The sequence below is a fragment of the Capricornis sumatraensis genome, chromosome 6, assembly GCF_032405125.1.
Source record: "Capricornis sumatraensis isolate serow.1 chromosome 6, serow.2, whole genome shotgun sequence".
Classification (NCBI taxonomy): Eukaryota; Metazoa; Chordata; class Mammalia; order Artiodactyla; family Bovidae; genus Capricornis; species Capricornis sumatraensis.
In genome coordinates, this window is record NC_091074.1 from 60,443,915 (window position 1) to 60,467,204 (window position 23,290).

At 43.6% G+C, this 23,290-nt stretch overlaps 1 protein-coding gene across 2 annotated transcripts in view; it reads left to right on the forward strand.

The window, feature by feature from the left end:
- PCSK5 (proprotein convertase subtilisin/kexin type 5) overlaps positions 1–23,290 on the forward strand; it is a 500,900-nt gene that overhangs the window by 467,980 nt on the left and 9,630 nt on the right. For both annotated transcript variants that reach the window (XM_068974738.1, XM_068974739.1), the window contains 6 exons: positions 4,357–4,574; positions 5,960–6,196; positions 8,623–8,853; positions 11,353–11,530; positions 13,638–13,855; positions 23,125–23,225. In XM_068974738.1, coding sequence (XP_068830839.1) covers positions 4,357–4,574; positions 5,960–6,196; positions 8,623–8,853; positions 11,353–11,530; positions 13,638–13,855; positions 23,125–23,225 — 1,183 coding nt within the window. The remainder of the gene's footprint in view (positions 1–4,356; positions 4,575–5,959; positions 6,197–8,622; positions 8,854–11,352; positions 11,531–13,637; positions 13,856–23,124; positions 23,226–23,290) is intronic.

Genomic DNA, 23,290 nt, shown 5'->3' on the forward strand with positions numbered 1-23,290 from the left:
TAAAGGAACTAGAAATTTTATCTGCCTGCTGCTTAAAAGAATTTCATGATAAAAACAACTCCTATTTTCTAATGACCTGTTTATATCCATTACTGAGATTGGTCCTATAGCATACAAATATCAGTCAAGGAACTGACCCTCAAGAAGCATCCAATCTACTGTAGAAGCCAAACATATCCAATTCAATTCTACAGATACCTTTTGGGTGTTAAGAATTGATATTAGAAGCTAAGCTAACCTCAAGTGAAGGGAGTCTGAGTTTGCAACAGGCTTATAATCCAGTAAGGAAGATTTACATCGATTAATGTCATACTTCTCAGGTCCTTAATACACAAAGAGCTAAGAGATTCCAAGGGAAAAGAAATCATTTAAAAACAGATACTTACTGAGATCTTGCAATATCTAGGCATTGTGCTAAGAGTTTCAAACGTACCATCCCCTTTATTTTTTCCAATAAATACGGTACTACACAATCCACAGTTGGCTGAACCCACAGACGCAGAACCACAGATATAGAGGGCGAACAGTGAAAGTGAAAGAGGAGAGTGAAAAAGCCGGCTTAAAGCTCAACATTCAGAAAACGAAGGTCATGGCATCTGGTCCCATCACTTCATGGGAAATAGATGGGGAAACAGTGGAAACAGTGCCAGACAGACTCTTGAGAGTCCCTTGGACTGTAAGGAGATCCAACCAGTCCATTCTGAAGGAGATCAGCCCTGGGATTTCTTTGGAAGGAATGATGCTAAAGCTGAAAGTCCAGTACTTTGGCCACCTCATGCGAAGAGCTGACTCATTGGAAAAGACTCTGATGCTGGGAGGGATTGGGGGCAGGAGGAGAAGGGGACGACAGAGGATGAGATGGCTGGATGGCATCACCGACTTGATGGACATGAGTCTGAGTGAACTCCAGGAGTTGGTGATAGACAGGGAGGCCTGGTGTGCTGCGATTCATGGGGTCGCAAAGAGTCAGACACGACTGAGCGACTAAACTGAACTGAAGTGATGGGACTTAAGCATCCATGTATTTTGGCACTCAAGTCAGGTCCTGGACCAATCTCCTACAGATATGGAGGGACACTATACCATTATTTCCCTCACTTCACAGATGAAAAAAAGGGTGGCATGCCCAAAGTCACCGGGCTAATACATGGCACAGTCAGGATTTCAAACCAAATCTCTCTAACATTGAAATCCATGTGCTTAACCACTACACAATGTCACCTTCTCATTCAACCAGGGTTTCTTTTTTCTTTATAACAGCTTTGTTGAGATATAACTCACATGCCACACCATTTACCCACACAAAGTATAAAATTCAATGATTTTTAGTATATTGAGAGACTTGTGCAACTATCACCACAATTGATTTAAAAATCTTTCCATCACCCCCAAAAGAAACTCTGTACCCTTTCAGCAGTTATTCCTAATTTCCCACAGCCCTAAGCAACCACTAATTTCCCTTGTCTCTAGAGATTTGCCTATTGAACATTTTATATAAATAATATAGACTGTGACTTTTTGTAACTGACTTATTTTATTCAGCATAATATTTTCAAGTTGCCTCCCCAGTTGGGTATTTGAAAAGAGGCTTACTAGTGAAAGGGTCAGAGTAAGAAAACCCAGCAGGGAGAAGAGATTTTTTTCCTCCAAATGCACACACATGGATACATGGCAGCCTTTTTCCTTTTTCTGAGCAACAGGGAAGCTACTAAACCGACCTGAAAATCCTACAGACTATGGAATCACAAGTATATGTTTTCCTGTCTTGAGTAGGGTGGTCTGATTACCATGGGATTCCCCCATCTTTATGTTTACCAAAAAAACAGGGGAGATAAAGTCTGAGGGACATATAATACCCAGCTTGGCTTGGCAGCTTTGTTTCTCTTTGTGCAAAATTGCCTGTTTGGATGTATTCCATGGCCACACCATGAAAAGATTGCTCTACTAAAGCATCGTTCTTTTTAACAGAAGCAATTAGGCCCTTCAAACACTGGAGTTTCTCTCCTTTTATCAGTTGAGGGTCAGAAGTAGGAGCCAAGTGCAATGGGCATCCTATGACTATCTCAAGTGGTGAGAGTTTATGAGTTTCAAAAGGGGTGGATATGAGATTCAGAAGTACGAATGGCAATGCTTTTGACCAAGGTATTTGGAAAATGTCAGTTGCTCAGTCACGTCTATCTCTTTGAAACCCCATGGACTGTAGCCTGCCAGTCTCCTCTGTCGGTGGGATTTTCCAGGCAAGAATACTGAAGTGGGTAGCCATTCCCTTCTCCATGGAATCCTCCTGGCTCAGGGATGGAATCTGGGTCTCCCGCATTGCAAGCAGATTCTTTACCATCTGAGCCACCAGGGAAGCCCTAAGGTATTGAGAGGGCCTCTACAAATTTTGCCAACTGAGTCTTAATAATGTCATTAGTGCATTAGATTAAACCAGAGGATTGAGGGTAGTTAAGCAAGTGAAGTTGTAAAACTGGCCATACAGTGTAGACCTAAGTACATGGCCAATAAAATAGGTTCCTCAATCACAATAAGTTCCAGGTAAGGATAATCTTTTCTAAAGGGATTTATTTTAGTCACAGAAAAGGCAGTAGCCTGCCAGCAAGGGAAGGCTTCAATCCAATGTGAAAACATACAGACCATGGCTAAAGCTTATTTACATCCATTAGACAGAGGAAGTTTTACGTAATCCATTTGCCAGACCTCAAGTGGTCTGGGCAGTATAAAATGTCAGGGAACAGTAGGAAGAGGCTTCCCTGGGTTGTAGTTTGGATAAGCAGGACAAGAAAGGTAAATATTTTTTGTTAATGTTTCCCCATTAATACTGATTCATGAAGCCTACCATTTCATCACAGACTGAAGGCTTACTGCATGTAACCAGCGGTGGGGAGTGGGAATTTCAGAATCTCCAGTAGGACTGGCTTGTTATACAGTCCAAACGAGAGCTTTCTCTTTTTATCCAACTAACAACTGTTGAATTTCCAAACTTGTTTTTCTTTTTCTGAGGCCAGCTGTTGGACCTTTCTAGCCAGTTTTTCTAAATCATTTGGGAAAAGATATTATAAAATATCATTTAGCTGCCACTGGTCCCTTTAAGAGCAGCATTCCTTGAAGAAATATCAACAAGATGGTTTCCCTTAGCTTCCAGAGGGTCAAGTGAGAAGCCCCAAAACCATAATAGCTAAAGTGATGGGCAAAAAGTATATTCACTAATTATTACACATAGGGGGCATTTTAAATTTTATTTCCATTGCTTGCCCAACATTCCAAAACCATGAGATACTCTAAAAGCAATTTAAATAGTGGCAGTTTTGTCCTTGGCTAAAGTACAAACCTGTAAAAGAGCATATGATTCAGCCTGTTCAGTTAAAGTAGCCATAGCTAAAGATGCTGCTTCAACAACATCAAAAAGAGTGGTAATAACATACCCAGTACACTATTTACTATTGTCACCTTGTTAAATGAGACCATCAGTAAAGCAGGAGAAGTCAGTGTTGCCCAGTGGAGTCTCCTGTAGATCAGTATGAGGAATCAGAAGGCGGTCCTCAGCGCTAAGCAGAGGTGAGCTACTTCATCAGCGACAGAAGGGAGAAGAGTAGTCGGGTCATGGTTATTCTAACAAAAGAATTAGGTGAGGAGCAGTTAACAAAAAGACTTCATAGAAACCGTCTGGCTGAGAAATGTTGAATGTGATGAGAATTCAGGAGAATCTCTACTGCACGAGGAACAAAAATGGCTAAACGGGATTCCACAACAATTTTCTCAGTGGCCTCAACTGAAAGGGTAGTGGCTATAATGAAAGGGTAGTGGCTATAATGACTCTAAGGCAAGAGGGGTATCCCCATTCCACAGGGTCCAGTTGCTGACTACAAGTACCCTGTGGGGTCAGAGGTGGTCCCCGTGTTCTAGGTGTTTACTCCAAGGGCATTCACAACCTTTTCATATGCAAAAACTGTATATGTCATTAAACCTTTAGAGCCTTTTAAAAATATTTTAACTGTTACATTTTAAACGAAAACCATATTAAATGGGATAAAAAGCATTTTCTACTCTAACATCAAAAAAAAAGAACAAAAATTAAGAGATTAAAATAGACAATCAGAAGATGACTAAACTATATACAAATTAAAAAGTTGTTTTCAAACACCCTAAATTCACAAGGATAATCCCTACCCCTTTCATTTAATTTTTTTTAAACCTCTTTTTTTTTTTTAGCGCCTTCCCCAGGAAATCTGATGAATTCATTTTAGTTGACAACAGCCATAGTCCTTGCATTTTCAGCCCTAATTCTTGACTGCCAGGTGTGAATCAACTCCCTAGTTGGAAAGCTTCTCTAGTGGCTCCCTCTTCTTCCCACAGGGGCTTCTACGCAGATGATGATACTTGTGAGCACTGCAGCTCCTCCTGCAGAACTTGTGAAGGAAATGCCACCAATTGTCAGTCCTGCGAACGAGGCCTTGTCCTAGACCAGGGGGTGTGCCGGGAAACCTGCCCTGAGAGGCATGTGGCCATGGAAGGGGTGTGCAAGCACTGCCCAGAGATGTGTCAGGACTGCATCCATGAGAAAACATGCAAAGGTACCTGGGAGCCTCAGCGGGGAGAGGGCGGGGGCCCACTACCTGAGAGTGGGAAGTCCAACAAGATCTGGGGGAAACCATCTCCACGCCTTTACTGAAACTGACCTCTATGGGGGTCACTGAGAAAACTGAGGGTGACATAAAGCCTTTCCATGATGGATTCTGCAAATTAAGACAGACAATAGCCTATTTTTTATAAGACAGACAAGAGCCCATTTTTTAACAAGATTTCTCCCACACATATGTCCTGGGCAGTTAGGGTGTGACAAGCACTGTCCCAAGTGCTAGAGATACAGATAAGAACCCAAAGTTTCTGCTGCTCTGATCACAAAATCTCATGGGAGAGACTAATATTAACAAAACACAGAGGTGGCTGGAGAATTTCAACTGTTATAAAAGATACAAAAGTAAGGATCAGGCAACTGTAAGACTCGGAGAGTAGCCCTCTGGCTAGGAACTTTCTCTGAGATTATCTCCTGAGAAAGTCTGTCTAATTTCCTCTGCAGAATAAGATAGATTCATTTAAATGTTCAATCTGTCCAATCCAAAGGATTTGGTGTTACCTAAGTGCTTTCTGGAATTGCCCCACAAATAAGAGAATAGGCACAAAGAAACTAACAATGCATTCTTCATATGGATTACTGAACTGAACTGAACTGAACCATGTATATTTCATTAGTTTACCCTATCAGTGAATGGAAAATTAACTATTCCACTAATTCTGAAACTGCTTTCTGTATTAAATAGAACCAGAAGTGTTCAATAGATCTGTTAATGCTTTCTGGGCTTTCAGGACAATACATCCAGCATCTCAGCCCTGACTCATCTTCCCTGTGATTTTTTGCAATTGAAGCGGCAGATCACTTTAGGATTTGCACCCAGGACCATCTAACTGGGCCACCATAAGTGGTCTCCTTTCCCAAGGCAGGGCTTGTGAGACAAGGATGACGCCTTGGCAGAAGGTTGGGTGGGTGAGGTAGGTAGGTGGGGGTGGGGTGGGGTGTGTGTGCGTGTGCGTGCGTGTGCGCGCGTGTGCGTGCATGCGTGTGTGCGTGCATGCGTTCAGTCATATCTGATTTTTGAGACCCCATGGACTGTAGCCCACCAGGCTCCTCTGTATATGGGATTCTCCAGGCAAGGATACTGGAGCAGTTTACCATTTCCTTCTCCAGGAAATCTTTCCGACCCAGATATTTAACCCATGTATCTCCTGTGTCTCCTGCATTGGCAGGCAAATTCTTTGCCACTTGCATCACCTGGGAAGCCCCTGGGAGGATGGGGGTGAGGCAAATGTACCCTGGAGTCAAATGGGTCAAAGTGGCAGGGGATGGACTAGCCCACTGCAGAACAAATGAATTCCTTTCTGCTGCTTCCCCCTCTCCTAGAGTGCATGCCTGAGTTCTTCCTGCACAAGGATGCATGCCACCAGTCCTGTCCCAGCCACTTCTACGCAGACAGGCGCCACTGTGTTCCCTGCCATGAAGACTGTCTGGAGTGCAGTGGCCCCTCGGCGGATGACTGTGACCTCTGTGCCGAGGCGTCCTTGGTTCTCTACAATGGGCAGTGTTTAGATGAGTGTCCAGAAGGAACTTACTTTGAAAAAGAGACTAAGGTCTGCAAAGGTAAAGATTTTGGGCTGTGTCGCTGAGCACCACGTCCCAGGGAACCCACGAGGATGATGGGTTTCTGCTGAGAGAAAGCAGGTCTGAGGTTTGTACAGTTCCAGCCCCAGAGCTGTGGTCTCAACTCTATACCTGCTCTAGTTTATTATTTATTTTTAAATGAATCTTTCCTTAGCTTCATGATGTAACTTAGTAGCACTGAATCATGTTGATCCCACCTCACAACGGTAGCTGATCAAAAGGGATTCTTGGGTGAAGATTTACAACAGAGATGATGAGCCTTTGAAAGTCATACAAATTATAGAAATTTTTTCTTAAAATGTTAATTCATTAGAGGTTCATAGCAGTGCAAAGAAAGCCGGGCCACAGAGGGTTTTCTCCGTGCTTTTTGTCTCCCTAAAGCCCACTCCCCCTCATCATCACCCGCAGGCAGCCTCTACTGCCTGGGGTCCTCTATTCCACCTCCCATTTGGCATTTCAACCCCTATAGGTGCAAGAAAGGATCTGTTATTAATTATGCCTTCTTATGTTTTAACTAGGCATGAATTCTTTGCTTCCTATTAGTTGTCAGGAAATAGAAAAATTAATTAAATATACTGTCCACCACTAGAGGAATTCTCAAGCAAGTAAGAGAAGCATTCTGATTGAAAGGACTTTCCTTTTCCCCCCAGTTTTATTGAGATATAGTTAACATATATAGCCTTGTATAAGTTTAAGGTGTATGATGTGATGATTTGATATATGTATATATTGATAAATGGTGACCACAATAAGGTTGACCAGCTAATACAGCCATAGTTTTGTTTTTGAGGGTTTTGTGTTTTTTTTTTTCCAGTAAGAACACTTAAGCTCTACTCTTAGCAACTTTCAAGTATACAATCTACTATTGTTAACTACAATCACAGGATTCATTGCAATGAGGCAGTTAGTGGTAATTTAGTTCCTTGAAAGAAGTGAAAGTGTTAGTCGCTCAGCCCAGTCCAACTCTTTGTGACCCCATTGATCCCAGCACACTCCTCTGTCCATGGAATTCTTCAGGCAAGAATACTGGAGTGAGTTGCCATTTCCTTCTCCAGGAGAGCTTCTCAACCCAAGAATCGAATCCAGGTCTTCTGCATTGCAGGCAGATTCTTTATCATCTGAGCTACCAGGGAAATCAGCTTAGCTCCTTATGTTGCCATTAAGCAAACACGAGTTGGTCATCCAGGGGCAGGCCCCCTAACCACAGTGAGAGCTCGAGGATGAACTCACGTGGCAGGAGAACCTCTTGGCCACCCACATCCTAGAACGTATTCAGGAAATGTGTTTGGTCAAACGTGAAGATGTAGTACGTTCCTACAGCCTTTCTGATCTAACCTTACGATCTGGATATACCTTTCTGGTGTGTTTTACATAAAGCCCTATTTAGTGACAATGTTCCCCCCTTTTGTGAAAGCACATGAAGATGAGCGGCTGTACCTGTGTAGCCAACCTTATCATGGTCACTACTTTGCAATATATGCATATATCAAATCATCACATTGTACACCTTAAACTTACACAATGCTCTATATCATTTTTATCTCTAAAAACTGATGGAAAGGGGCCGGGAGCGAGCACATGAGGAGGCTGCAAACCTATGGGTCAGTTTCTACAAGAAGGTTAAAGACTCTGCCAGAGGCCACCTGCCTGCACTAGGGTAGGAACCGAGGATCGCCTGGGCCTTTCTCTGGTGTTCAATAATAAAAGTAATCTGCCATATAGATAACTTTACAAGTTTCGAGTACATGTTCTTAATCTTCCTGATTAAATTTTCTTACTGAGAAAGCCCTCTGGTTCTCATCCCTGGTTGCCCATTAGAACCACCAGAGGAGCTTTAAAAAACACAGATGACTGAACTCAGGCCAGCTCAGCTATTGGAAATTAACCTGTTATATTCCAGGCCCTCTAATGGGCACTCTGCTTTTCAAAATGACTATAAAAGAGGTTTATGTTTTTTTTCAATCAATAGGTATTTACAATACACACTGGCAATTGTTATGTTAGAAATAAGCTCAAACTATTAGGAGGTCAGCAGAGGACCACAGAGGAGGAGTTACAGTGGCGAGAAGCCCACAGACTAGGGTGTGACTTTGCTGCCACAGAACTGCTGGTTATTATCATGCTGCAGTTTGGGTAATTATGGCAGCTCTTACTAACATTTCTGAGGTGGCTGCTGCAGGAAGGGACTGCCTGGGGATTACAGAGAAAGTGAACCAGACATTTTTTTTCCTCGTCTTGCAACAAGAATGCCCCACCCTAGAGCCCAACTCCTGGCCCCACACCCTTGACACAGAACCCTAGAAATCTCTGAGCAAGGATGGCGAGCACACTTTTCAAGGAACTGATTCCCTCAAGGGATGACCTGACTCTCTCTCCCTCGTGTGCTGTCCCCACCCCACCTGCAGACTGTCACAAGTCCTGCCGCACCTGCTCATCCTCGGGGGCCTGCACGATGTGTCAGGAAGGCCTGAGGGTGAACAACCACGGGACCTGTGTGCTTCACACTGAATGCACCGCCATGGAGTACTGGGACACGGAGGCACAGGCATGCAAGGCCTGTCATGCCAGGTGCTTCCACTGCACGGGGCCCTCGGAGTACCAGTGTCAGACCTGCCCACGGGACAGCCTCCTGCTCAGTGAGTAACTTCTCCTCTGAGGAGAGCTTGTCTTCCCCTCCATCTGGGAGACTACCTTGTACAATGCCTGGTGCCCTGCAGGAATTGGTGTCTTTTTTTTTTTTTTTCAATTTTTCACACTGTATTTGGAAATTTTGAAGCCTACAGAAAAGATGCAAGAGGGAGAATAGTACAAAGAGCTCTGCACACGTGCCCTGTACCAACTGACCCCCGCTGGCCTTACACATGCTTCCTCTCACTCACTCACCTCACTATAGAAAACATTGAGGACTTCAGTCTTCCTTATCCATCTATCTTAGCTCCGCTTTCACATATCTCAGTAAACCTTCTTCCCAGCAGTTGCTGCTTCTTGAGACCATTCCAGATCCCCTGTCTCATCCCAATGCCCAAAGCTTCTTTTCTAATTATCCCCAATCTAGAGTGTTACCAGAGACCACCTCAGGTGACTTCATACAGACAGAAGATATCGTATCACTACAAAGTGATCTTCTAACTAGAGATATAAATTAGACTAGAACCGAGATTTCAGTATTTGTGGTCCCTGCCAAAGCTGGATGCACGATGTCAAAGACCTGGTCTTCTCATATTCTCCCGCCCTGCCCCTTACCGCATCCCCATCAGGGTGAGGCTACTTATACACTAGATAACTCCTCTGGAGGTTGTGGTAGTCTGAATAAAGTGAAAGTGAAGTCGCTCAGTCGTGTCCGACTCTTTGCGACCCCATGGACTAGTAGCCTACCAGGCTTTTCCCTCCATGGGATTCTCCAGGCAAGAGTACTGGAGTGGGTTGCCATTTCCTTCTCCAGGGGATCTTCCTGACCCAGGGATCGAACCCGGGTCTCCTGCATTCCAGGCAGATGCTTTAACCTCTTGAGCCACCGGCCTAAAAATGTACACAACCTAATCCTCAGACCCCATGAATATGTTACTTTACATGGCAAAAAATATTAGCAGATGTGATTAATTAATTCAATAAGATTATTCTGTATTATCACAAGGGTCCTTATAAGACGGAGGCAGGACAAATCAGAGTCAGTAGTTGAAGTCTATGTGACATCAGACCATTTGAGCATCGAGAAGAAACTGGAGGAGAAGGCTACAAGCCAAGGCAGGCAGATGACCTTTAGAAGCTAGAAAAAGCAAAGAAACAGATCTTCCCTCAGAGTCTCTAAAAGGAACACAGTCCCCTAGACCCACGTTAGACTTCTGACTTCCAGAATAATAAATTTGCACTATTCTAAGCCTACACATTTGTGGTAAGAGGAACCTAATACACAGGTGCTTCAACTTAGGGGGATTCAGGCCTCCCCCCTAGTTAACTAGATAACCTTAGCTAGACAATAAACCACTGTGAACATTCATCTTTAACAGAATAGCCACTGAACCAAAACTGGCATTGTGCTGGGTGCAGAGATGAATGACATGACCGCTGTCCCTAAGCAGCTCAGAGTCTCCAGGACAGAGTTTGGGTGGATCGACAGCACTAACAGCAACGCTGATATCATTTAGGGGTTTTTGGTTGTTGTTCCCACCAGTGCCTGTGCAAATGCTGATTGAAGTCACAGAGACAAACCGGCTTCTGGTCTAGAGGTTTGTGACCAGTGGCTCATATTAATAAGGCAGGAGAGCCTGGCTTCTGTTCTGTGAGGTTAAGCAGAAGTCAGGGAAGAAGGTGCCTCTAAGACTGCTTGTTAAACTGTGAAGCCAGAAAATCTCATGTTTTAACTTTATCATGAATCCACCCTTGCCTTCCACCCCCTAAATACTGTCAAGGAAGGTGAAAAGGCAAAAACCAAGACTCCACCGGGGCGGGTGGAAGAAGGACTGGGTTATGTGGGGCTGAACAACAAACCTCCTACTGCTCTTGCTGAGCAGAGGATTCATGGTTAGAATCTAATTCTTTAAATACATGGGCAAAAAGAGAGTCTCACTGCCCAGAGAACTTTGTGTCTCTATGGTAATGTTGTATGTCTGTCCTCCTACCACTGAGGAAACAAAGTTTAAAATTTCATTTTAATTCACTTGCATTTCAAGAGTCACACTGTCTGGATAGCACAGCAAAGCTGAAGGTAAAATCTCATCGTTTAGGCTAAACATAGTTGAAATTATAAGAACCTGTCATCGCACTGGCCCTACACTTTGTTTTCTTCAATGGAGCCCTGATTCCTGCCGTCCCAGTGCCCCTGCCCCAAATGTTCTCCCCATCCTGGGAGACCCATAACTTCCTCCTGCACACTCTGATGCCAGTGGTTTCTGTCCTGCCCACCACAGTCCATCCACTGTGACTTCTGTTTTTCCTCAACTCCTAATGACCTATGGTTGATTCCTGGACATTCATCTTAGCTCCTTAGATATCCATCAGCCCACAGGGTCACTGTCTCATTCCTCCTGCACCCCCTCTCATCGCCCTCAATCCCGGTAAACAGTGGGGAGCATATAGAGCTTTGGAAGACCCATGTCATGCCTGACATCAAGTCAGACTCTTTCCTCCCTTGGCAGACACAACCTGCGTGCAGGACTGCCCCGAAGGCTACTACGCTGATGAGGACAGCCACCGGTGTGCCCCCTGCCACAGCTCTTGTAGGACATGTGAAGGACGACACAGCATGCAATGCCTCTCCTGCCAGCCAGGCTGGTTCCAGCTGGGACAGGAGTGCCTGACCCAGTGCAGAGAAGGGTAAGGTGCTCAACACACTAGCCCACAACCACTCCAGATCTCACTGTTGGCAAACCCATTCTGCGTATGAGGAAGCTAACTCTTGGAACACTTAGATAGCCAGACTGAGGTCTTACTGCCAGTAAGAAACAAAGATGAGAGTCCAACCCAAATGTAATTGCTCTCTAGAGGATTTCAGCCAGTTCACAGTAATGGAAGAGGAAACAGGAAAGGCAGAGGGACCCAATGAGATAACACACAGAGTCAGACTGTCAAGTCAGACCCATGTGCCAAACATCACCAGTTGGAAGGACACAATAATTACAAGGCAGAGGTGATTCTTCTCTTAGAGAAGTCCATGACCATGAAGGTAGGTTCTTTCTCCTCTGGATCTGTTCTGATCATATTTAATACACGAGGTCTAAGCAATGGACATGGAGCATTGATTTTTATAAAGGGCACAGTTTCCATTAAATATCTCCACTTTTACCCCACTAATTCTCCAACCTGCCATGCCCCCATTAATCCACAAATTGCAGGTTTCGCTACCATAAGCAACCTAGATACACAGATGTGTCCTTTTAAAAGCATCTCACAGATAAGAGCTCTCCATCCTATGCTTATTCTGCTAGGAAACACTGTGAGTGTGTTTATCAGAAGGTCTGGTTACCAGCACATTTGGAAGAGGATTTGACTGAGTCATCTCTTCTGCCACCAGGCATCCCCAGAAAAAATAAAGACTGATTACAGGTCTATTGTTAACTCTTCCTTCCCAGTCAGTAACCTAAAGCATTGAGAGTTTCCAGACCCAAATTGCCGGCCTATAATCTTGGACTTTCCCCAAATGCTCTTGACCAAATGTGCATATCTCTTATCTTCAGTTCAGCAGCAATTACTGCTTGTATCATTGTCTTGTGTTTTGATTCACCTCATTCATTCAACACATGCTTAATAAAGAGTTAAGGTGAGTAATCAAAGACTTTGTAAGAGCCTATTCTTCTTATATATCTCTTTCCCAGAAAATTATAAGCTCCTGGAAGAAAAACACATCTTACTTTTCACACAAGTTTCTACAACACTCAGCACAGAGCCACACACATTAGCAGCTCTCAAAACACACCAGTCACATAAATCAATAAAGAAAGGTTCCTGCCAGACTAGAGAGGGAATGGGATGGCCTGGCTCAGACCTTCATCTTTTATCTTAGTAAGTACTTGAAAAATCTGGATGCCATATAAAGAATCTCCATCTTCCTCAAATCAAATCATTAGATACTCTTATGCAGACACACACACACACACACACACACACACAAATCTAAAAAGATTGCAGAACATGCAATTAAGAAAACAATTACTCCATAGTAAGTGAAGTTCCCTTTTGGAAGTGAGGTACAAGTTGCCATAAATCCCTGAAATGGGGAATAAATAGGGTATTAATTAGATATAAGTGGCTATTTTATTGAAATAGTTCCTTTCATAAAATCACTGATCCACATGCATAAACTTTGTATGTTAAATCCCCTTGGGAAGGCAGGTGTATACTCTTCTGTACCCTGACCCCACGCACATCATTGTTTTGGTGTTTAACCTCAGAACGTTTTTAAGGCCCAGTTACTGTTTGTAATTATACACAAGATCCTCTTCCAGGCTATGAGGTTCAAGTGATTTCATAGTCACCTCATGCAAAAAAAAAAGGGAGGGGGGCATCCCTGATGACTCAGACACTAAAGAATCTGCCTGCAATGCAAGAGACCCAGGTTCAATCCCTGGATTAGGAAGATTCCCTGGAGAAGGGAATGGCAATCCACTCCAGTATTCTTGCCTGGAGAATTCCATGGATAGAGGAGCCTGGCTGATTACAGTCCTTGAGATCTCAAAGAGTCAGACTTGACTGAGCAACTGAACAACAACTTGGTGTGATCTGTGCTAGGTCCTTCCAGGTGTGTCATCTAACTTAATCCCCACAAATAGCAGAGAGGGATTGTAAAATAGATGTATTAGTATAATTGGTAGTGAATCTAATAAGTAGATTCTAAAAGCACTCAGTTTGTAACCATGATTTTTCCCACCACACCCAACCTCTGAGTAAGCTTAGTACTGATCCTTTGCTTCTCTCCTTGGTTCAGATATTATGCAGAAAACTCCACAGGACAGTGCAAGAGGTGCAGCAGGAGCTGCAAGGCCTGCCAGGGCCCGCAGCCCACAGACTGCCTGTCCTGCGATCCATTCTTCTTTCTGCTCCGCTCCAAAGGACAGTGTCATCGCACCTGTCCAGAGCATCACTACGTGGAGCAGAGCACCCAGACCTGTGAGAGATGCCACCCAACCTGTGATAAATGCAAAGGTGAGGGCCCATCTAATCATTTTGCACATGTGAATGGAAAAATGCAAAGTTTTTCTTTCTGCTTTGTCCTTCTCTCCTTTCATCACCTTTGGAGGTTCCTCTTGCTTGCCAACCTCACAGCCCATCCTCTCTAAGATCAGCACCCAGTGCTCTCTTTCAGCTTCTGCGCATCAGCCCTCTACCCCTAACTGCTCCTGCACCACACTGCTGCCTCATCAGATCCTCCCATCCTTCAAGGCCCAGATACAGACGTCATCCCCTACAGCAAGTGTTTTCCACCTACTGCCTTCCTTCTCTGCCTAACTTGGAATCTGCCAGGCAGAATTAATTTCATTATTTCAACAACTATGTTGGCCTAAAATTGTTCCAAGCTCCATCTTCTTCTCCAGAGACCTACTTGTCTGTCTCAGAGATTCTTAGAATCAACATGTCCCAGAGTAAATACAATCTGGGTTTCCTCTGATTTTCACTCCTTCTGTTAATGGATCCACTGTCCAACCAATTGCCCAGGTCTGATATCTTGAAGTTATCTTTCATTTGCCTTCTGTACACTCACATACCCTCCAATAATGGTAAACTTCAAGGGCTATTTATTCTCCCCACTAAACATTTCTCTGCTCAGATTTCTTTCTCAATCCCTACTATCCTGATTCTTTATTCTTAGCATCTTAGATGATCTTCTGAAATAGTCGGCATACCACCCCAACTCTGGTCTTGCTACTCCATACCCAGGTCACCCTGCACAATAAGTAATGCCAGAGCAATCTTTCTAAAATTCAACTTTGCTCATTTTTCTCCATAGTCTGACATAGAATATTATGGTGAATTCCTCTCAACATTTAAGAAATAAATACCTCCTATGATGTTTTTATTCTTAAAATATATTAGATTAATATTGATGGCTGGTAGGATACATTCCAATCATCTTGGCTATTAACTTGCTCTTTTTCTATATAAATTTTATAATCAGTCACATATCATTTAAAGAATCCCTTGGATATTAATGCATTGCACTGAAATCCATCTTTACAATCTGGAGTCATCACGCTTATGAAGATGGTATAGCCATCTCTCCAATCTATGCACTCACTCTTTTTCCTGATACTTTAAATAAATGTTTTCTATCTTTAAAAAGTAACTGAATTCTTTCCTCAGTCAGTCCTCTTAGTTTATGGTCTCAACTCTCCTTCCATATACCTTGAACCCGGAACCACCCAGAAGCACTCAGCAGCCACCAAATAGATCATCACTTTTATTCCTCCATGACTTTTATCTGTGCATTTCTTCCTCCTGGAGAACAACACTATTAACTCTCAAGTTAAAGACCCAGGTTGAATGCAGTCTTCTCTGTGAAGCTTTACTTAGTCTTCCCAGAAATCTTTCTTCTTGCTAACTTTACAGTCACAGCTGTTTTTACATTACATTTCAATTAAACATGTCCGTCCCTCTCACTAATTGTAAGACCCTCAAAGCAAGGACTGGACCACATTCATTGTATAGCCCCTATTTCTAGTCTAGAGTATCATACATAGTAAGTTTTCATTAAGTGTTTACCAAATGGATGAATGAATAGAAAACAAATAAATTCTAATCTCTTTTTGCAAATCAAAAAATGTCAGGCACTCTGTAACCAACCAGTCCTCTGTTAAGCTCTCAGACTGATCTTTCTACCTGACTAATACTGTAGGACGTCTCTCTGCTAATAAGACTCTCCATTGATTTCAGGGTAGAATCTTAACTTAGTAGCTTTGCATAGGAAGTTCTTCATAATGAGACTCTGCTCATAGTCACCTCTCACCCCTCCTCCTCCTCCTCCACCATCCTCTTATCCAAGCACAATTATTTACTGTAAACCTGAGCCAACCATGCTGCTTCTCCTTCTGGAGTACTTCTCCAGCCTGTTTTGTCTGGCTACCTCTTTTCTACCCATTAGAGTCAGCATTGTCTCTAGAAAGCCTCCTGTAACCCATCTCCACTTATCTGTGTTTGATAAGTACTCTATAATCATTCACCTTTTTATTTATGCAACACTTATCAAGCAGTATGACCCAGACAATGTCAATACAACTGTGAACAGGAAAAACAAGATCCCTGCGGTCAAAAGGGCATATTTTATAATTGCTTGCTTACTTTTTTGTCTCTCTTCCTCTAGACTGAGATCCTCAAAGGCACACAGTAATGTGTCTTGCTTACCTTGGCATCTTTAGCACTTGGCACGGTCACAGGACTGGGTGGCAGCGACAGCGGGTTACTTCAAGGGCTCCTGCGGGCGATGGTGGGGACCTCAAGCCAGGGCAGCAGAGGTCTGGTTTGCAGGAAGAGCCCCGCACCTGCCCAAGGCCCAGGTTAAGGTAGCAGCTACAAATGTCCGTTTAGTCAAGGCTGTGGTTTTTCCAGTGGTCATGTATGCATGTGAGAGTTGGACTGTGAAGAAAGCTGAGCACCAAAGAATTGATGCTTTTGAACTGTGGTGTTGGAGAAGACTTTTTAGAGTCTCTTGGACTGCAAGGAGATCCAACCCGTCCATTCTAAAGATCAGTCCTGGGTGTTCATTGGAAGGAATGCTGCTAAAGCTGAAACTCCAATACTCTGGCCACCTGATGTGAAATGTTGACTCATTGGAAAAGACTCATGCTGGGAGGGACTGGGGGCAGGAGGAGAAGGGGATGACAGAGGATAAGATGGCTGCATGGCATTATCGACTCGATGGACTTGAGTTTGGGTGAACTCTGGGAATTGATGGTGGACAGGGAGGCCTGGAGTGCTGCAATTCATGGGGTCGCAGAGTCAGACACGACTGAGTGACTGAACTGAACTGACCGCGGTCCTCAACACACCTAAGGCAGGGGAGCTCTGCGCTCTGTACAATCTCTACCTCAATCCATCATGACCATCAGGATGCCCGCCCCCCGCAGCTGAGGCAGACAAAAAGTCCATCTCCAACGAGGAAGTGATGGAGACGCTGGAGGGCATGGCACGCGCACCAGCTTTCCAAGAGCACCACAGGCCTCCTCCACTTCAAGGGTGAGGTGGAGACTAGAGTAGTCAGTTCTTTCCCGGCCCGCCTCCAGGGCAAGACCATTCAGCTCAGCAGCTTCGCTGACGTCCTCAAGGTGAGCACGGCAGAGTTCTAAATGGATTTCACCACCGGCCACTATGGGACTCCTTCACCTGTGATGGAAGGAGTGACCAAAACGCTGCCGCGATAGGCCAAACCAGAAAATGGCTCCTCCTGAAGGAGGAGGGCTCGGAGAAGCTGAGCGAGGAGGTTCTGCTCGAGGAGTCTAAGTCTGAGGAAATACGGCAGGTGACCCCGGCTGGCAGGAGGTGACCGACCCGAACTTCCACACATTCAGTCTGGGGGACACTGGACCTCTGGGGTCCAGCACGACGGGTCTTCCGAGCCGCGGGCGCCTTGCGCGGGGTGACACGTACACAGGCGAAGCTTACAAAGCCGTGGTTTGCGGCCTCCAGGTTTCTTTTGATTAGACCAAACACCTGAGTGAGGCCTCAATTAAGAACTGGTTTCTCAAGCGGCAGAAGTTTCTGCAGCTGAAACAGCAGACAGAAGAGCGCCAGACAGGCAGAGGCACAGGAGGAGCAGGGCCATGGAAAACAGAGAGAACTAGAGGAATTGGAGACAAAGCATAGAAGCTTCCGCATGAGGGAACTAAAGCAGAAGGGCTGGGAAGTCCATCAGAATCTTTCTAGAAGCTGCAAGTAAAGGAGCAAAATGCTGCGAGGAAACACACACACACACACCACACACACACACACCACACACACACACACCACACACACACACACCACACACACCCACACCACACACACACACCACACACACACCACACAAACCACACACACCACACACACACACACCACACACCCACACCACACACACCCACACCACACACACACCCACACCACACACACACCACACACACACACACCACACACACACACCACACACACCACACCACACACACACCACACACACCACACACACACACACCACACACACCCACACCACACACACACCACACACACACACCACACACACACAGCCACAGCAGGTCAGGAGGAATCTGCAGCCCATAATGCTAATTGCGGGGCGGCTGAGCCAGGCCAACGTACCGCCCCGCGTGGCGCTCACGGTCTCCATCTCCAGCCTGGGACCGCCTCTTCCGGCTAAGATGTAACCTGTGGGGTTTTTTTAAAAACTCCCAGCCACGACCTCTCTCCTCCTTCGCTGGTTGCAACCGTTACACCCGCCCCCGCCCCCCCATTGTCTTAACACGAAGAGGGGAAAAACTTGGTGAGAAGGCTCAATACAGTTTTTGTATTATTTTAAAGTAACTCTAAGTAACATAAACATTACATTACTCATAGCTGCTGCTGCTAAGTCTCTTCAGTCGTGTCCGACTCCGTGCGACCCTATAGGCGGAAGCCCACCAGGCTCCCCCGTCCCTGGGATTCTCCAGGCAAGAACACTGGAGTGGGTTGCCATTTCCTTCTCCAATGCGTGAAAGTAAAAAGTGAAAGGGAAGTCACTAAGTCGTGTCCGACTCTTAGCGACCCCATGGACTGCAGCCTACCAGGCTCCTCCATCCATGGGATTTTCCAGGCAAGAGTACTGGCGTGGAGTGCCATCGCCTTCTCCGTTACTCATAGCTGCTGCTGTTGCTGCTGCTACTGCTAGGTCGCTTCAGTCGTGTCCGACTCTGTGCGACCCCATAGACAGCAGCCCACTAGGCTCCTCTGTCCCTGGGATTCTCATAGCTAGAAAGTACTTATAGGCTAGTGGAAAACCTCAACTATCCTGGGAATGGTCATGTGCTTTTCATAGTAGTCCTAGAATTTCTTTTATGTATCTCACAGCATGGTGTGTCACCTCTGATCAATAGAAAGATAATCTAAGGCAGATATATCTTAGTATTTTTCATAGTCACATTTTGAAAAACGAATAAAATATGTTAACAAAAATATTTAACATATCAATATGAAAATTATTTAGATTATACTTTCTTTTGTACTGAGTCTCAAAATCTGATGTTTATTTTATATTTATGCACAACTCAAATTGGAGTAGCTACATTACAAGTGTTCAATAGTCACTGTATGGCTGCTGCTGCTGCTGCTAAGTTACTTCAGTAGTGCCCCACTCTGTGAGACCCCATGGACGGCAGCCCACCAGCTCCTCTGTCCCTGGGAATCTCCAGGCAAGAATACTGGAGTGGGTTGCCATTTCCTTCTCTAACTGTATGGCTAGGAGCTACCATATTGGACAGCTTATTTCTAATTTACAACAGCGGTTTCAGATTGTATTTTAGCAGTAGGCCATCTTCTGATGAAACCTTTGGCTGAATCCTATTATGTAAATAATCAGGGCTGCTGCTGCTGCTCAGATTGAAGCAGAACAGGATATCAGAGGCCCATCTGATGCCCCCATTTTTCCCCTCCCAAGCACTTCCTGGCAGTTCTTGAGGTAGCTCCATGAATCCATAGCATACAGCGGTACCCATTCTTCACTCATCTACAACTGATTTTAATCTTTCAAAGCATTACCTTCCAAACAAACTGCATTTAAATAATCATTAATTTGTGTTCTTCCCCCCCCCCCCGCCATTTCAGAGGCATGTATAGTTGCCGCTCAGAACTTTTAATCAGGATCAGATAACAAACAAGAGATTACAGTGAATTGGGGGTAAAGTGGGAGAGTAGTGGGAACATTGCATTGTCCTTGGCCCTGTGATAGTAAATATTGACGTTCTATGAGGTTTTTTGGAAAGTTGAAGGTAGTACCTCTGCTGCCACTGTTACTAGATATGAGGGGCTTTCATTCCATCTAGGATTGCCAGATAAAACACTGTATTTTAATTTCCTACATATAAAAACACAAGTCTCAACTCCCTAGTTCAGTGCAGTGCTACTTGGGGGAAGAGAAACATTTGTTAATAGTTTCTAACTAGGATCAGGCCACCATCATTAGGTAAGTTAATGTTTCTTAACATCAGTCAATCAAAACAGGGCAACACCAGCTTTTTAAGTATTTTGTGGGGATTGGAAAAATGTTTAGTGATGTCAGCACAGTTTGAAAAAACTATAAATTTATTTACTTGTATTTGGGATTTCCTGAGTGAATTAATGATATGGTTTGGAGCATTCCCAGGCTCAAAAATTCAGCAATACCTTCAGATAATGGAATACTTGTCAGTATTAAAGAGAGATGAGCTATCAAGCCATAAAAAGATACAGAGGAAACTTAAATACCTATTAGTGAACGAGGCAGCTCTGAAAAGGCTTTATACTGTATGGTTTCAACTATGTGACATTGTGGAAATGGTGTCGTTTCGGGGGGTGGGGGGTGTGGGATAGGAAGAGATGAATAGACAGAGCACAGAGGATTTTTAGGGTAATGAAAATATTCTGTATGATACTAAAATGATGGATACATGTAATTATACCCTTGTCTAAACCCATAGAATAGTCAACACAAAGAAGGAACCCCAACAGAAACTACAGACTTAGGGTGATTATAATATGTCAAAGAAGGTTTATCTTTGTTTAAAAAAAAAATTCCATTCTGGTGAGTCATGTTAATAATGGGGAAGGCTATGCAAGTGTGAAGGCAGGAGGTATACAGGAAATCCTTTTACCTCTCTGTCAGAGATTTTGTTGTAAACCTAAAACTGCTCTAAATGAATAATAACAGTAAAGTCTTAAAGATAAAGTTCATCAGCACAGCCGCCCTGAGACTGTACTCCAGGGATGGCGGGACATAGCTGACTGAATCTTAAAGCCACCCTGAGTGTTTGTGCTTCCCCTCCTGTATTTGACATGAACCCCGAGTATTCCTGGTCAATGCTTTCTATCTTTGATGTTCCTTTCTTCTGCCATCCTTTCTTCACCTACCACACACATCCTATACTGGTTAATGAATCTTTGTGCTGCCTTCTGATTTTGCAATATAGAGACTACAAAATTTGGGGACAAGCTTTCTCCTGGGTTGTAAACTGGGTGAAAGAACAAAGGATGAATTATTTCCTTCTTAAAGTATTAGCTGTCAGACTAAGAAATGAGGCTGCATAAAGGGTCCAGGGGAAATTTCCCACCCTAAATAAGTAACTTACCAAGTAGATTGTGTTTCATTCACATTTGACTGCCCAATAATATTACGCTGTTACAAAATACTTAAAAGAACTAAAGGGGTTGGGGAAGGACAACCTACTAAGGACCAATATGTATCTTTTATGCACCAGGTTTCTTTATAATTAGCTCTTTCCTTGCCTTTATGCATTTCTCTTTGTATTTATCCTCCACACAAAATTGTTTTAATAAAAATCCAGGGTGGTTAACCAAAGCCTCCTAACTCTCTCCCAAGCTGCCTCTCTCTTCCAGTGTGGAATGACACCACAGACAGACCCTGGGGTGGCTCTGTATTATTGAATTCATCCCGTGGGGGTCAGTCCAAGGGAGAGCAGATGGTGAGCTGTTCTGAATTTTAGGGAAATACCAAAGCTGTCTTTATAGGTCCCAAGGTTCCTACAGATCCTTCAAAGCAATGATAAATGAAAGGTGTTAAACTTGAAAAAAAAAAATAGAAAACATTCTGGAAATTAACAAACTACCTTTTGCAAAAGACACAGAGTATCCTAAGTATGCAGATTTTGCAACAAATCAGCGTTGGAGATGTAAATAGAGTCCTGGCTTGTCATCCAGAGGTGACAGGTATTACCTTTGGGAATTTCCCAGAATCCAAGCCAAATTTCTCCTGGCCTCCTGGGAAAATGTAAGCAAACTTACAACACTAATTTTGTAACCTAACCTTTTACACCTTTTTTTCCCCTCTGTTAATTTCTACTACCTTTAATTTCTCTTCATAAAGGAAAAAGCCCCACAGTTTTGTATTTCAAATTGGAGTAAGACACTGAAGATATATTTTAGAAAACTGGCGAGGGGGAAGGAAAGAAGTAGAAGATTGATTCTTTCATCAGAGGCCACAATTGTGTTCCGGAACATATAGGAAATTCTGTGTGAAGCTGGAGAGAATAGAGAAACAGAATGGTTTTGAATTTATATCACTATAGGCAGCCCCCAATCTAAGAAGTTTGGTAATAAAAATTTATTATCTGAGCTGTTGTTCAGAAGTCAGAATTCATTTTTTAATAGAAACATTATAAATGATAGTTCATAGATATTTCATAGATCAAATATGAAAAGTAGATTGAAATCCATAGTGAATTTAAGATGAGGACTCAAGGTTCTACTTCAAGTTCAACTAACCACCCTTTACAATATTTTTCTAATGGAAAGCTCTATAGATCACTTTCTAGCTCATGGTATCAGGCACATTCCATGCCTCATCTATCTCCCTGCTCCTGCTTCTCTTTCTAATGCAGTGAACTAGAGCTCAGCTCTCCTGTTCCCAAACTCTCTCTAGAATTTATCCCTTGCTAATTGCATAGAAAGAAATGCTTGGCTTAGTCATTCTTTGGGTCTGTGAATTAGGAGAGAAGTGTACTACCTCCACAGGCAGCAGACTTCCTCTACTTGGTTCATGTGTGAAGGCAAGTAGTATGATCAAAGAGCACTGCACTGTCAGTCAACAAACCCGGTCTAACTCTTGGCTCAACCATTCTCCACATAACCTTGACTGATGAATTCACGTGTCTGGGCATTAGTTTACATTTATTGAAAAATTAAATAAATAAGATGTCAAATTTATGAGAAGAGAGTTGACTGCTTTCTAGAGAATTTCAAAGGAACCTATCAGGACAATGCTCAAAATTAAGAACTACTGGACAAAATGATCTGCTAAATTCTTTTAGCCCTAGCATTTTAAATTGCAAGTCTGGTGTTGTTTCTTAATTAGGAACGGCCCATTCGTGATTTACTTATAAAGTTTTGGAGCCCTCCAAATCATTCTCATCCTCTCTACTAGTTAAACAATAAGCAGAATGATAAAAACTATTACAAACTTTCTACATGATTTGCCATTCTCTGAAAATCTTTTCTTTTGCTGTAATAAAATATCTGTCATCTCCTAACCCATAATTTCCAAACTGAGAGTTTATGTTGATTAGACTAACTGGGTAATTTTTAGGTCTTTACTCGGTATCTCATAGACTTTGTTTTTCCATATCCTCAATCAATTCACCTTTCTACTTCAAATTATTTGACATGTTCCTTGCTCCTGTTTCAGATCCAAGACAGAGGCTGAAATCTAAGGTCAGTCTCATAACTTGGAATTTTTTTTTTTTTTCTTTCAGGAAAAGGATCATTGGACTGCTTATCCTGTGTGTGGAGTTACCACCTGATGGGAGGACTCTGTACCTCGGATTGTCTTGTGGGGGAGTACAGAGTGGGAGAGGTACAGAGCTGGGCGTGGTGTGCCTTCAACCATTGCTGCAGAGGGCCGTGAGCTAGTTTCTGCTT